The sequence below is a fragment of the Priapulus caudatus genome, unplaced genomic scaffold (assembly GCF_000485595.1).
Source record: "Priapulus caudatus unplaced genomic scaffold, Priapulus_caudatus-5.0.1 Scaffold330, whole genome shotgun sequence".
Lineage (NCBI taxonomy): Eukaryota > Metazoa > Priapulida > Priapulimorpha > Priapulimorphida > Priapulidae > Priapulus > Priapulus caudatus.
The window spans coordinates 75,391-90,041 of record NW_014577391.1 but is presented as its reverse complement, the minus strand read 5'-3'; the positions used below and the strand labels follow the sequence as shown (position 1 = coordinate 90,041).

Below are 14,651 nucleotides of genomic sequence, written 5' to 3'. Positions count from 1 at the left end.
CTCTCTCTCTCTCTCTCTCTCTCTCTCTCTCTCTCTCTCTCTCTCTCTCTCTCTCTCTCTCTCTCTCTCTCTCTCTCTTCTCTCTCTCTCTCTCTCTCTCTCTCTCTCTCTCTCTCTCTCTGTCTTACTTTTTTCTCTCTCTCTCTCTCTCTCTCAAGGACAATATTTATATTTTATGAAAACTAATAAGCTTCATTGAAATGTACTGTGCTCTGCTTCACGGCTAGTGCTGACATAGTTGCATGCATGTTCCTATTGTAATGTGAGTAAAAATTCTTGTACAGATCGGCCGGATGTGGTAATGAAACCAGACTATGACCCACTGAAGCTAGAGCTGGGCAGCAGAGATGCTGCCCTTACCTGTGACGTGGATGCAAACCCTTCATCCGTCAGCAGAACCTGGTACCACGATGGCAATACACTGAATTACAATGGCGAGGTAAGTATAGATTAGTGGTTGCATGAATTTGCACCAAATTTTTTTTTAAATTTTTGCATATAGTATGAAAACGGGCTTGTTTCTAAATGTTACCTACTTTTACACACTCTTGTGGTAGAGTTCCATTTGTTTGCTGTTGTTCCAGTCTTATGCACTGAACCCAGTGCAAAAGGAGATGGCCGGTATCTACAAGTGCCTGGCAACAAACAACATTGGCTCAGGCTTTGACCAATTAGAAGTGCAAGTCCTCTGTGAGTATATATGATCATATTGTCACACTCGCGATCGAGTCCGATATAGAATTAGGCGGAAGTGACTTGTGCACTGATAGTTCTGACATATGGTGTTATATGACATTATATCACGTGCAGCTTCTTTATGGATTACTCTGCATACATGTAACGTAGTCCAGACCCGTTCAATTCAGGGTGAACGTTATGTTCATCTGCTCTTACCGAAACTGTTTTCGGATATAACCCACCTACCCAATCTCATAGCATTTATTCAAGATTGAACTTCATGGTTTTTAACGTTAACGAAATGAAACACTGTATAAGTATCAACGGTCATAATTTCAGACGGCCCTATTCTAACGGTGGATGAGAGGGTATCTGCACTCGAGTCGACAACTGTCACCTTAACGTGCAATTTCGATGCCAATCCTACGCCCTCTAAGGTCGAATGGTGGAAGGATGGAGGCATGATTTTTCAAGGCAGTGAACTTACGTTTAATGACGTAATGCGGTAGGTCATGCTCTTAGTGATTTTGTTAGTTACCGGAGTTTATGAAGACAGATTGATTTTAATATCTCATAGAGATAGGCTGTATGTGTATGAAGGTATCTTTGTTAAAGATGTTTGTGCTGAATGTTTTTACAATACACTATATGCATGGCACCGTTTTCTCCTCTAACGTAGTGTATTGATGTTTTTTACTTATGTTTCTAGTGATCAAGCTGGCAACTACACTTGTGAGGTGACAAATTATCTCGACCTGTCCGAATCGAGTCAGGCCAAAGAGCAGGTTGGCCGTGCGACAACATACCTCGAAGTGCAGTGTAAGTTCGTGATACGATTTACGTCGGAAAGTCTTTGTTCTGAATTGAAGCAGCTATTTGAATTCTTCAGCGATCGGCAGCACTTCTATATGATGCATTATTGTGCGCAAGTTCAACCCGGCAGTGTTAGTTTCCAGGTGAGATAAAGAAGACTAGCTATTAATTTACCGTTATTGTGTGTGTATTTACGTAAGCGCACCGGTGAGAACGTTGTGTCTGTCATCTTTCAGATGCACCAGGCGCGGCAAGCATCACACCTCTCAACCAGGAGGCGCTGGTCAACGGCAATGTGACGATGCACTGCTACGTGACAGACCCAGGAGTTCCCATGGGGACATTCTACTGGAAGCGAAAAGGAGAGGATTTCTACATATGGTACTTATTAAAATTTATTAACATGGGCGTCTGATACGCACGGAGGACGAATGCCTAGGCTTGCACAAATCGGGTTGTTATGAATAAAAACGGCAAGTAACGTTTAACGTGTGTATATTGAAAGTCTGCAGTTCTTGTGCAGAGTGTGAGGTATTTGAATCGAGGGGCATGTTCCAAGCTACATGTTGAGCTGCTTTTGCTAGGTCGGACGCGACGTATACGATGATAAGCCTGACCCTGGCTGACAGTGGAGAGTATGAATGCCTGGTTACGAACAGCATTGGCGGCGGAGCCCCGGCAACTGTGAATCTAGTCGTGAATCGTAAGTGCACGTGCAAACCATTGTAATGATGCCTTTGTCTACCTAATATTTAGAAATAATGATTTTTACTATTTTATTTTGATTATAATTAACAGAGGTGAGTACCAGTGTCAGCCTATGATAGCTATTTTGTTATGATTTACCTGTCTATCTATCTATTTATCCATCCATCCATATATATATGCATTCATTTAAGTGAGTAAAAATGCCTACATTAATGATATATTTTTATGATTCCAGAGTCCCCACAAATCATTGAAGCACCAGAAAAAGAGTTGGTTGCAAATAGCAGTAATACGGGCCTCTCTGTAACGTGCACTGCTCAGGGCAAACCAGCCCCAGTAATCACGTGGCTCAAGGACAATGTGGAACTCACCAGTAACGACATGTTCATGATTGCAAGTAGCACAGTGAGTTCTCATTGCTGATCAAGCATTATATAATAATAAATATCCGTCACACCATTTATCTATGTTTGTGCGTGTGTGTGTGTGCGTGTGCATGTGCATGTGCATGTGCATGTGCGTGTGTGTGCGCATGCACGTGAGCGTGAGTCCCGCCCCCCCCCCACTCAGTGTTAGTTAGGGTACGCATATGCTCGTTCCCTCCCTTTGAAAGCACCCCCCTATCTCAGGACTGCTAAAATTTCTGAACCTCCCTTTTGCGGGCTTTTTGCGGGTTTTTCCTGCCTTGGAGACCCCCCTAAATCCGGAACACTGCTCAATGTACCCCCTATCTCAGGTAAGCTCTCATTCCAACCGTAGTGACGTTAGTGTAGCGTGTGGAACTGTCGAACCAGTCTACACTACGTAGTGTAGAGTTCAGTGATTGAGGGGAACTAGGGGGCAATATTTTTACATTTCAAAATTAAATAATCCTGAATGAACTTTCAAAACTAGCAGGAATTTCAGGAATTTCATCCCGGGATTTGATAAAGTTTTCTATGATATTCAAGATGAAAGAGAGAGAGGAAAAACACACCCTTTTTAAAGAAATCTCCGGGTGAAAAGTCAAATACACCCCCTTTTTTACAATTCTTGGGCCGGATTTTGTCGCGCGAAAAATACCCCTTTACCGGAGATTTTGGGAACGCGCATGCGGTCCCTCCGACCTCGGAATGGAGGGGCCGGGGCGTGAGTGCGTGCGTGAGCATGCGTGCGTCTGTGTGCGTGTGTGCATGCGTGTATTCGTTCATAAATTTTACAGCATGCTAGTTTCTCGTAATTTCTTTGTTGAGTAAAACACGGCACCTCTCTCCATCCAGGATCCCGTAGACTCTCACATCAGTGAGACGGACAGCCGTCTGTCGTGGGAGGGAACGGGCAGACCCGGCGGAGTCATCAGCAAGGACGATACGGGCAGCTATGAGTGCAGGGCCTCTGGCGCCGGACCCACTGACTCCAGGTTCACCCACCTCACTGTAAACTGTAAGTGTAATGCAACAACCACTATTGTTATAGCTGGGGAGAGTCAGAAAGTTTTTCACAACGGAGCCTTCTAAAACCACTACGAGGGCCTAATCCAAGCCATTTTTCATACCAAATACCGGCGGCCAAATTACGACTACCAGCAAAACGCCCAAATTACAAAATTAATAAAAAACGCCCAAATTACAAAATTAATAAAAAACGCCCAAATTACAAAATTAATAAAAAACGCTCAAATTACAAAATTAATAAAAAACGCCCAAATTAGCAGAGCTCTGATGCAGATCTCCATGTTTCTATCGTTATGTAGGCACTAGCTGTTTTATAATAAAATGCTCATATAAGATCTATTATCTATCATCTGAATAAAATGTGTCGACCAAACGCCCAATTTAATGTGATAGATTTATATATATATATAATATATATAATGTTTTTTAGGCTCACTACGCTCGTCACGGGTGCCCATATTAAGCAGCTAGATTAGCCCCTGACTACGTACGTGTACGCGTGTGTAACCGACGACGTTCAATTCGGTTTCTTGCTTGCTCTCGCAGATATGCCGGTCGGCGCGCAGGAGCAGGACAAGTTTGCGTTCGACGTGGGCACAACGGCAACCGTCGTCTGCCAGTTCCGCGCGGTGCCGGCGCCGAGCTTTGCGTGGTCGCGCGACGGCGCCGAGCTGCACAACGACACGGATCGCATCACCGTGGTGACGTACGCGCGGCCGGAGCTCGGCGACCTGCACGAGAGCCACCTGCTCATCGACGGCATGCACTCGGGCGACGTCGGAGAGTACTCGTGCCGCTCCGACAACATGCTAGGTGGCGCCAGCGTCGCCCTCGAGCTGCAGCTTGTAGGTAGGTGGCGCCAGAGGCTGCATGAGTGCCGGGATAGTGGGTGGGTGGGGGGAAATTGCCTCCTTGCGTTTCTAACTCGATTTGACGAGGGCCGGTTGGTCACCCATTTGCAGGTTTGCGCGTGAGTGATATGTAAGCAAAGATGTGGTGCAGCTGGTCTAAAATTTGTATATTTGTCATTTGTTGGACGTCGACCAATTGTCTTGTTCGCGAAATCCCGTGAAGTTTTCACGTGCACATCTAGTCAAGATTCTTAGTCTTGCCAAATTCGATTTTATTCGGATAAAAGAAAAGGGTTTAGATTAAAAGGGTCCTGATATTATCATGGATGTCACTAATTTATGTCTGTCGAATATCTTTGAAGTAGAAACTTAATCTTTTTTGTGCGAATGTTGGCTAATATCTCACGTCGTACATTCTTCAGGCAAACCGGATCCCCCAGCGAACCTCAATTACGACAACGTGACGCACGACTCGGTCTATCTGACGTGGGATGCTGGGTTCGACGGGGGCGCACCGCAAGTCTTCCTCATTGTCTATCAGATGGGCTCCGTTCGAGCACAAGAGACGATTGAAGCGGGCAGCAGCACGGAATTTGTTATCACGGGTATGTCAGTGTGTTTAGTATTCCTATAGCACGCTCGTTGTATATAGTGCTGGATCATGTAGTTATCATGCCATATTTCTTTGCAACCGATTTCATTTTAATTCCGTAGGCAATTACATGAAAGATAGTCAAATGCCACCCATACGCTGAGATAAAAATTGTCCGGATTTATAGTTAATAGGAAACCTGTTTCTGTCGTTGTATGTTTGTTGATGTTGCTGCTGTTACTGCAACTTCTGCTGCATCTTATTGTTATTTGTTTTGCTTTGTTTCGTGATATTTGCGCATGTTGTATTTAGTTTTTTTGTTGTTGTTGTCATTCGCATCAACATGATGTTGCTTGTTTTTTTATTTTAACGTTGACGTCACAATGTTTCCGCTATACTTCAGACCTGAGTCCGATGACGACCTACAGCTTCTACGTGGCAGCGAGCAACACGCAGGGCGTGAGCGAGCCGTCAAATCGCGTCGCCGTGGAAACGCTCGCAAAGCCCGTCGACCCCAACGGTGTCGTTCTCACCGAGGTCGGCATCAACGAGGTCAGCAAGAAGCTGACGTGGACGGCGTCGCCGGCCGAGCCACAGGCGTGCGTGCGCGTGGAGACGCAGGACGAGGAGGGGTCGCTCGGCTGGGAGGTGAGAGCAGATGCCCGCGAATCGCGTTAGTCTCCCTGCACAGCGTGCGGCTGGATTACGCGAGTTGGAGTCGATGTTTTGTGTGGGTGTGTGCGCGTGCGTGCATGTGTGTGTGTATTTGTGCATGCCTGTGTGTGTGTGTGCGTGCGTGCGTTTATTCGTGCATGCGATTGTAGGTGAGTGTGTGCATGCATGCAGATAATGCTGTGATAGAATACACTAGAAAGAAATTGTTTTTCGTGCATGTGGGTTAAGATTATGGTTTGTTTTTCAGACGTACCGAGCGTGTGAGATGATAAATTCCGAATACGTGAAAGTTGACAGTTATAGCAAGAACATGAATATTCGAACTTCTGTCTGCATGAGTAACAACCCAGATGACTGTGGTGTCCCCGTGCTGGCTGAAATTTGTGAGTACTGATTTTTGTTGCGTGTGATTCGATTAGTGTTAGATAAAAGAAATGCTGTATGTAAGGTATTTTAAATAACTCTGGATTACTGGTTATGTGGTCCTGCTAGATAACCTGGTTATTGTGCACACACACACACACGCACACACACACACGCACGCACGCACGCACGCACGCACGCACGCACACACACACACACACACATTTATGCATATGCAAGATTGAGCAGATCGTATTACTTTGTTTATACCAAAATAGGAAAAATAATTAATAAAAAAAGCGGAGACATGTGACTATGCTGTGCTAAAAAGATTCTCATTTAAACAAGACAACCTACTATTGTTTCTATGCCATACTGGGCCATCAGTGACTTGATTTTATGTTTTGCAACTTTAAACACAAGTTACCTTGCTTCTTTGTGTTCTCTCCAGCATTTCACAAGTGGATACTGATCCTGCTGTGTTGCCTTGGTGCTCTTGCTCTCGTGATCATCATCACTGTGGTTGTGTGCTGTTGCTGTTGTCGCAAGAAGAAAGTACCCGAAAATAAAGGTAATGCTAGAAAATTTATACCAAATTTAAAATTGATGGTGAAGGTTACATAAACGTGTACTATGCTTGAAAAGATAGACGTGGTGGAAGGATAAATATAGATGGAGTCCCTAAGATTAGAAATATTACTGCTACCGTATATGATCGCGTAATAACCGCAAATTTGGCCTCAGATTTCAACCCTGTATTTGCTCTGTGGTTTATAAGTGCGCTATACCGTGAGGGGAAATATACTATGCGCAATACTTGGTTACCCGATTCAAATTGAGGTGCGGCTTATAGGCGCCCGCGGTTATTACGCGATCATATACGGTAAGTTAATCTGTGTAGTGAAGTGAAATTCATTTGTTTGGCTTGACAGTCGGGAAAGACTATGAGATGGAGACACCACACGTTAGACATGTCTCCCCACCGCGATCTAATCTAGAAGGAATTTCGAACAAGGCTCTCTCAACTGAATACGATGACCTAGGGCCACCAAGTGTACATAACGGTGTCAGCTACTACCATAGTCCAAACGTGAATAGCAATGGTGAGTAAATTATAACGTGCATTAATTTACTACGTAAATTCACCAGATGTTAAACAAAAAGTTAGGTATGAATATCAATATCAACCCTGCTAAGGTAGTAAATTATGGGATTTGTTTAATAAAACTAGCACGTGTTGTAGTGCTTACGTCGCGGATTTGTATTAATAAGTCACTCGCACCACGATCCAATTACAACTGTACACGGTTACTAGTGCGATAGTGTGTGTTCAATTTAAGGAGCCCAAGTTTAGACTGATCTCATCCATTTACAGGTCCACCACCAGCGTATAATGGCAACAGATCGTCATACCACGCACCGCCTTTATACAACGGTAGTACGCAGTCTGACATCTATAAACCAGACCCATGGGATGCTGACCCTTACTGCAACGACGACGATATGAACAGGCTCAATAGCAATAATTCTATAGGTAGGCATCAGACAGCAGCAGAGACATATCACCTGTGAGACCAGTTGCATTTCCTGTGTCACCTCTCATGACTTTGTCAGCGGATGTCTTACCAACTTCTCACCTGTTGAACCCGTGTGATGTAGAAAATATAAAACTCTAATCTGGAATATTTCAACATAGCATACATAGCATAGGCCTCGTCAGTTGTGGAGTCATCCACTTCACCTGCACCAACACGTGTGACGTCACCTGTCACCTGTCACCTGGGTCACTGTGTCACCTTTGTCATGTACCTGCCTCACTATCTATAGTATCATTCACTTCACCTGCACGAACTTTTGAGAAATTACCCGTGGCACCTGCGACGTCACCTGTGTCAACCGTCTAATTCGTGGTCTTCTCGTTTGCAGATAATCCATACCTGCACATCAGCGGACTGCCCGACCCATACGACTACGATGACTACTCGTCATCACGCGCGCCCTCCACCAATGTCACGTACGACCAGGGCAGCGTGGCCAGCGGTCAGTCGACGCCGCACACGCCGCAGCGCAAGGTCATTCACGAGGTGATAGTGTAACCGTGGACGGGTCAGTGCAAGCTCCCAAAGTCGGCCCGAAAGTACACGCTATCGCACACTGCTTCCGTTTCGAATGGTTCTGAAATCGTCACTTGATCGTTTGCGATACATTTGCTCAAAATATAGTTCAGGTTGGGATTTTTTCTTGAGGTCTGACGTTTCAATTCTCAAACTGCCAAGACAGACTCGATTGTAACGTTGAATATTCGTCCAGAGTCTAGCAATGAGTTTATGATGTCTACCCGTTGACATACTGTATTCCGGTAATGCTTGGTACCAAGTCATATTTCTGTTATAAAACCCTACTGTTAATTATTGCCCCAATCCATGGCAAAATAGGATGCATATCTGAATCGGAAGATAAGGTCTTTGACGTGCCATGTTGGCGTCCTTTAAGTCATCTAGTGGAGTGTAGCCGTCACACTCCAGTAGAAAACAAGGTTTTCTATAGATCCTAATAGTGGTCACATCTGCATGGCGATTGTTTGAATAGCGATTCTTTGTATCTGGTCGGTTGTATACCTATGTTTAAACTGTTATGAAGACGAAAATCAAAATATAGCAAAGCATGTGTAAAAATGTTGTTATAAGTCAGTGACATAATTTGAATAATTAATTATGAGTAGCGAAAAACCTACTCTGGTTTTACTGTCGATGAATGTTCTGGTTACATGAACAAGATCGTGAATAATTCTGTCAGATATTCAGTGTATAGATCGTATGTATGTATAATTGAAAGTTGTGTATCCCATAGATACGTATCCTCACGTATATGTATATAGTACACGCATATTTGTCCTCATATGTACTAGATTTGGTATGTTTTTTAAAACTGGAAACCTATTCTTTCTACTGGCACGTGCGCAAATCGTCGATAAGACGGTCTTTAGTTCAATATAAATTAGTGTTTATCCACTGCGAATCATGGTAGCTGTATAAAACCCTGCCCTTGTTCTTTGTAACCTGTCATGGTGTAATTAATCGACATAATGTGCATGAATGGATTCTTATGGCAAGTCGAAGTTCCGCTCCCTGTTATATGTATAGAGAGAACTACAGCCGAGTATGACATATACACTATATAAGACAGAATACTGTGACGTCTGTGAAATAGTTTGCATGAGATTCTTTAGTAGTATGCGTCTTCCTCTGCGGCTGCCAATAATTTGAAATATGAATTGATTTTCAGTGTTACAATCTTGTGAATGATTAATTGTTAAACACCGGGGTCTTTTTTTGAGCGCAGCTTTTTTTTATTTAGACTGGTCGCCCTGTCTCTTCGGAACAGGGCAACCAGTCTATGAGTGATTATATGCGTGTCACTGGATCATAAAGTCACAGACGCGCTGAAAACATATTCATGGGCATTGCTCGAGGTTTTAGGTCGTTACAGCTTTCTTACAAATATAGCTGTCGTACATTTAGCGTCTGCAGTTTAGTAACAAACGTGCAAAAAGAATGTGCAAGAATGCATCACATCATAGAAGAATTATTATGTGCACGTGTCGCCGTACACGAGTAGTTTTATACAACAAATTCTGCTGATGACCATTGTTTTGTAACATAACTTATTGTATATAATGTAATTTTATATTCTACATACAGCTTTTAACATTATAGCCTGGCGGTGTAGAAGACGGTATATGTGAATAATAATTTACTTGTGGTAATGCAAATCAAGCAAAGCAGTCGCATATATGCATAGCCTAGCAATTGATTGTAATACACAGTAATTGATGATTTTGGAATATATATTTCTACACAAATATTTATAGCACGGTATGATTTTTTGTCATGCTTACTTGCTTTGATAATTAGGCTACCTTACATATTAAGCAATGTAAAGGGCTGGCAAAATTATGGGACAAAACATAACGCAATATGTTATTCGTGCTTTTGGCATCCACATAATAGCATATATATATATATATATATATATATATATATATGCCATGACAACCGTTCTTAGCTGAAGCTCTTCAAACACAAGGTTCTCAGTACAAATTTTCCAGTTATTTTGACGTTCGCATGCAAATTATGGGAAACAAGTATTGCCGCGGAAAATCTTCCACATGTAGAGTGCATCATTCTTACGTGTAATGTATGAAGTACAGACCATACACGAACTCTTAAAAATTTGGCGGTGGATATCCGTATACTATGGAAGCCCTGTTCAAAACGACATACGACATTTTGAGTTTTCGAGTTTTCTGAATTTCGTATCGTATATAGTACTAGAGATGGAGGTCAAGCAAGGGTCACACAGGAAAGAATATAAACACGGGAGAACATGCATTGAGAAATGTTTTTAAGTCGAAAACAGACACACTGCGCATGCGTTATGACGGAGATTCTAAATTTAAATTAGGCCCTATCATATGCATTCCCGCTTAAGGCACACATATTTACTCTCATGGTAGGGGAGTCTAAATTTGAATTATGCTATCTCGCTTAAAAAGGCACACATATATATTTACTATCATGGTAGGGGATTCTAAATTCAAATTGTTCTTTCCCGCTTAAAACAACACACATTTACTCTCACGGTAGGGGATTCTAAATTCAAATTGTATTTTTCCGCTAAATAACACACATTTACTCTCACGGTAAAGGATTCTAAATTCAAATAGTATTTTTCCGCTAAATAACACACATTTAATCTCACGGTAGGCGATTCTAAATTTAAACTGACTTTAATGTCACGGAATACGTATGCGCAGTGTGTTCATTTTTGGACTTCAAACATTTTCTACGACTCTCTCAGCACTTTATATATATTGATGGGAAATTCAAAAACTCGGAAACTCAAAAAGTCGCATGTCGTCTCAGGTCTTCCATACAAAATAGCTACAAAATGTCTTTGTCTAGTAAATATGAGAGCTGGACAATTAGCGACTTAATGGAGGGAGGGGTCGGAGACTGACGGAAGGTGGCAGGAAAGACAGCCGGGGCGGTGGAAGGAGAAGGAGGCTGAGCGTGCGACAAGGAAGACAAGAGAAAAGGCGGGCGGGAATGAAGTAGGAGTTTTGCACCCTACAGGCGAGGGCGTTCTCCTAATTATAAACACAGGTCGACGGATAAGAATTCATTACAGAAACCTATGCTGAGATACCCCCTGACCATACTAAATCTATTTTCATCGCAAAATATAGCTCTTCTGGTGAGATATTGTGCATGCGCTAAAACAGTTATGTAGCCAGGTTATATACTGATTGGTATATGCAGTGGGGGACCTTACATGCAAGGTCTGCTTCCTATTTCTGAAGTGAGGTCTACTGATAACATTTTCTCATATAAATCTATGATAGAATAACCCCTCTTCTTTTTAAATTCATAATTTTTGCAAAATATTATTCTTCTCTGGAGATATTGCGCATGCGCGAGCGCCGTTTCAGTCGTGCAGTACGACATAAATAAAAGTACGTAATATAGCGTGCCGAGGGGGAGAGGGGTGGGAGACTGAAGGAAGGCGGTAGGAAAGACAGCTGACGGGCGGTAGAAGAAGGAGGAGGCTGAGCGTGTGACAACGAAGATAAGGGAAAGGGCGGGCGGGGCTGAAGTAGGAGTTTTGCACCTTACAGGCTAGGGCGCTCTCCTAATTATAAACACAGGTCGACGGATAAGAATTTGTTACAGAATCCTATGCTGAGATACCCCCTGACCATACTAAATGCATTTTCATTACAAAATATAGCTCTTCTAGTGAGATATTGCGCATGCACTAAAATAGTAACGTAGCCAGATTATGTACTGACTGGTATATGCAGTGGGGACCTTACATGCAAGGTCTGCTTCCTATTTCTGAAGTGAGGTCTACTGATGAAATTTTATCATATAAATCTATGTTAGGATAACCCCTCTTCATTTTATATTCATAATGTTTGCAAAATGTTCTTTTTCTCGGGAGATATTGCGCATGCGCGAGCACCGTTTCAGGCTTATAGTATGGCCTAAATAAAAAAAACGTAATATAGCTTGCTGAGGGAGAGAGGGGAGGGAAACTCAGGGAAGGTGGCAGGGAAGACAGTCGAGGGGCGGTGGAAGGAGAAGGAGGCTGAGCATGCGACAAGGAGGCCAAGGGTAAGGGCGGGCGGGGCTGAAATAGGAGTTTTGCACCATATAGGCTAGGGCGCTCTACTAACTATAAACGCAGGTCTACGGATAAGAATTTATTACAGAAACCTATGCTGAGATACCCCCTGACCATACTAAATGCATTTTCCTCAAAAAATATAACTGCTCTGGTCAGATATTGCGCATGGGCTAAAACAGTAACGTAGCCAGGTTATGTACTGATTGGTATATGCAGCGGGAACCTTACATGCAAGATCTGCTTCCTATTTTTGAGATGAGGTCTACTGATACAATTTTCTTACATAAATTTATGATAGGATAACCCCTCTTTATTTGAAATTAATAATTTTTTTTTAATATTATTCTTCCCTGTAAATATTGCGCATACGCGGGCACCGTTTCAGGCGCGCAGTACGGCCTAAATAAAAGTACGTAATATAGCTTGCTGAGGGAGAGAGGGGTCGGAGACTGATGGAAGGTGGCAGGAAAGACAGTCCAGGGGCGGTGGAAGGAGAAAGAGGCTGAGCGTGCGACAAGGAAGACAAGGGAAAGGGCGGGCGGGGCTGAAGTACGAGTTTTGCACCTTACAGGCTAGGGCGCTTTCCTAATTATAAACACATGTCTACGGATAAGAATTTATTGTAGAAACCTATGCTGAGATACCCCCTGATCATACTAAATCCATTTTCCTCACAAAATATAGCTTTTCTGGTGAGATATTGCGCATGCGCTAAAGCAGTAACGTAGCCAGGTTATGTACTGATTCAGATTGGTATATGCAGCGAGGACTTACATGCAAGGTCTGCTTCCTATTTTTGAAAAAAGGTCTACTGATACAATTTTCTTATATAAATCTGTGATTGGATAACCCCTCTTCATTTTAAAATTATAATCGTTGCAAAATATTCTTCTTCTCTGGAAATATTGCGCATGCGCGAGCACCGTTTCAGGCGTGCAGCACGGCCTAAATAAATGTACGTAATATAGCTTGCTGAGGGAGAGAGGCGTCGGAGACTAAAGGAAAGCGGCAGAGAAGATAGCTGACGGGCGGTAGAAGAAGGAGGAGGCTGAGCGTGCGACAATAAAGACAAGGGAAAGGGCGGGGGGCTGAAGTACGAGTTTTGCACCTTACAGGCTAGGGCGCTCTCCTAATTATAAACACAGGTCGACGGATAAGAATTTATTACAGAAACCTATGCTGAGATACCCCCTGATCATACTAAATGCCTTTGTATCACACAATATAGCTCTTCTGGTGAGATATTGCGCATGCGCTAAAATAGTAACGCAGCCTGGTTATGTACTGACTGGTATATGGAGTGGGGACCTTACATGCAAGGTCTGCTTCCTATTTCTGAAGTGAGGTCTACTGATAATATATATATATAGGAAATTATGTGGTGTGCGTGCATGCACGTGGCAGTGTGTCTTCCAATGCGTGCGTGCGTACGCGTATGTATATGAGTATGCGCGTGCGTGTGTTCATGCGTGTGAGTTCGTGTGCGCGCGTACATTCGTGCGAAAGAACAGTCGAATCAGCACATGAAACTTACGTCGTCATGTAGACATAATATGAAACTCGTGAAAAGATACCATTGATAAATTAACCTCACGACTTATTTCCATTTTCATTGGATTACAGAGACGAGGATCAACCGGATTATTACTCCGTTCGCATGGGAACACTGAATCAGAACAGCGGCGGAATAACGAGATACGTAAGTAAACGTACTACTTGAGTAGGTGCGTGCGTGTGACTGTCTGATTGTGTAGAATATGTGTGCGTGCGTGCGGCCGGGCAGGTGTACGTACGCGCGTGCGTGTTTGTGTACAGATGTCTAAAGGAATTCAAATATCTTTCACTCTAGATAACTCGGATCATAAAACACGAGGCATACAGCGAGAGCGACATCTACAATGACGTTGCAGTCCTCGAGCTTAATGAGCCAGTGGTGTTCACCAACAACGTTCAGCCCATCACCTTGGCTAGCAACGATGCCGATAAGTACGTGGACTGGCCGTCTACTACATCTGGATTCGGAGTCACTAGCTATAGTAAGTTTAGATTTGCTATCTCTTGCGCGTGTGCTCTCATCCTACTTCATTCGGAATCTCTCTTCTCCCCCTCTCTTTTCTCTCTCTCTCTCTCTCTCTCTCTCTCTCTCTCTCTCTCTCTCTCGCTCTCGCTCCCCTCACATTCTCTCGCTCTCCCTCTCTCACTCTCTCTCTTCATGTGTAGGTACCCCTCTCTCTTCTCTCTCTCTCTCTCCTCCCGCTCTCTCTCTCTTCGTGTGTATGACACCCTCTCTCTTCTCTCCCCTTCTCTCTCTCTCTCTCTCTCTCTCTCTCTCTCTCTCTCTCTCTCTCT

At 43.4% G+C, this 14,651-nt stretch overlaps 2 protein-coding genes across 3 annotated transcripts in view; both read left to right on the top strand.

Moving 5' to 3' along the window:
* LOC106809133 (protein turtle-like) overlaps positions 1–9,986 on the top strand; it is a 47,846-nt gene extending 37,860 nt beyond the window's left edge. For both annotated transcript variants that reach the window (XM_014812105.1, XM_014812106.1), the window contains exons 6-21: positions 285–439; positions 585–690; positions 1,018–1,183; positions 1,388–1,497; positions 1,728–1,872; positions 2,076–2,194; positions 2,435–2,604; positions 3,459–3,621; positions 4,179–4,481; positions 4,906–5,088; positions 5,479–5,723; positions 5,998–6,133; positions 6,565–6,684; positions 7,046–7,216; positions 7,489–7,647; positions 8,040–9,986. In XM_014812105.1, coding sequence (XP_014667591.1) covers positions 285–439; positions 585–690; positions 1,018–1,183; positions 1,388–1,497; positions 1,728–1,872; positions 2,076–2,194; positions 2,435–2,604; positions 3,459–3,621; positions 4,179–4,481; positions 4,906–5,088; positions 5,479–5,723; positions 5,998–6,133; positions 6,565–6,684; positions 7,046–7,216; positions 7,489–7,647; positions 8,040–8,209 — 2,621 coding nt within the window. In that variant the 3' untranslated portion in view covers positions 8,210–9,986. The remainder of the gene's footprint in view (positions 1–284; positions 440–584; positions 691–1,017; positions 1,184–1,387; positions 1,498–1,727; positions 1,873–2,075; positions 2,195–2,434; positions 2,605–3,458; positions 3,622–4,178; positions 4,482–4,905; positions 5,089–5,478; positions 5,724–5,997; positions 6,134–6,564; positions 6,685–7,045; positions 7,217–7,488; positions 7,648–8,039) is intronic.
* A 2,283-nt stretch (positions 9,987–12,269) lies between these two features.
* The window catches only part of LOC106809116 (trypsin-like), a 29,773-nt gene continuing 27,391 nt past the window's right edge, over positions 12,270–14,651 (top strand). Inside the window, exons 1-3 of the mRNA XM_014812079.1 lie at positions 12,270–12,289; positions 13,926–14,001; positions 14,152–14,338. Coding sequence (XP_014667565.1) covers positions 12,270–12,289; positions 13,926–14,001; positions 14,152–14,338 — 283 coding nt within the window. The remainder of the gene's footprint in view (positions 12,290–13,925; positions 14,002–14,151; positions 14,339–14,651) is intronic.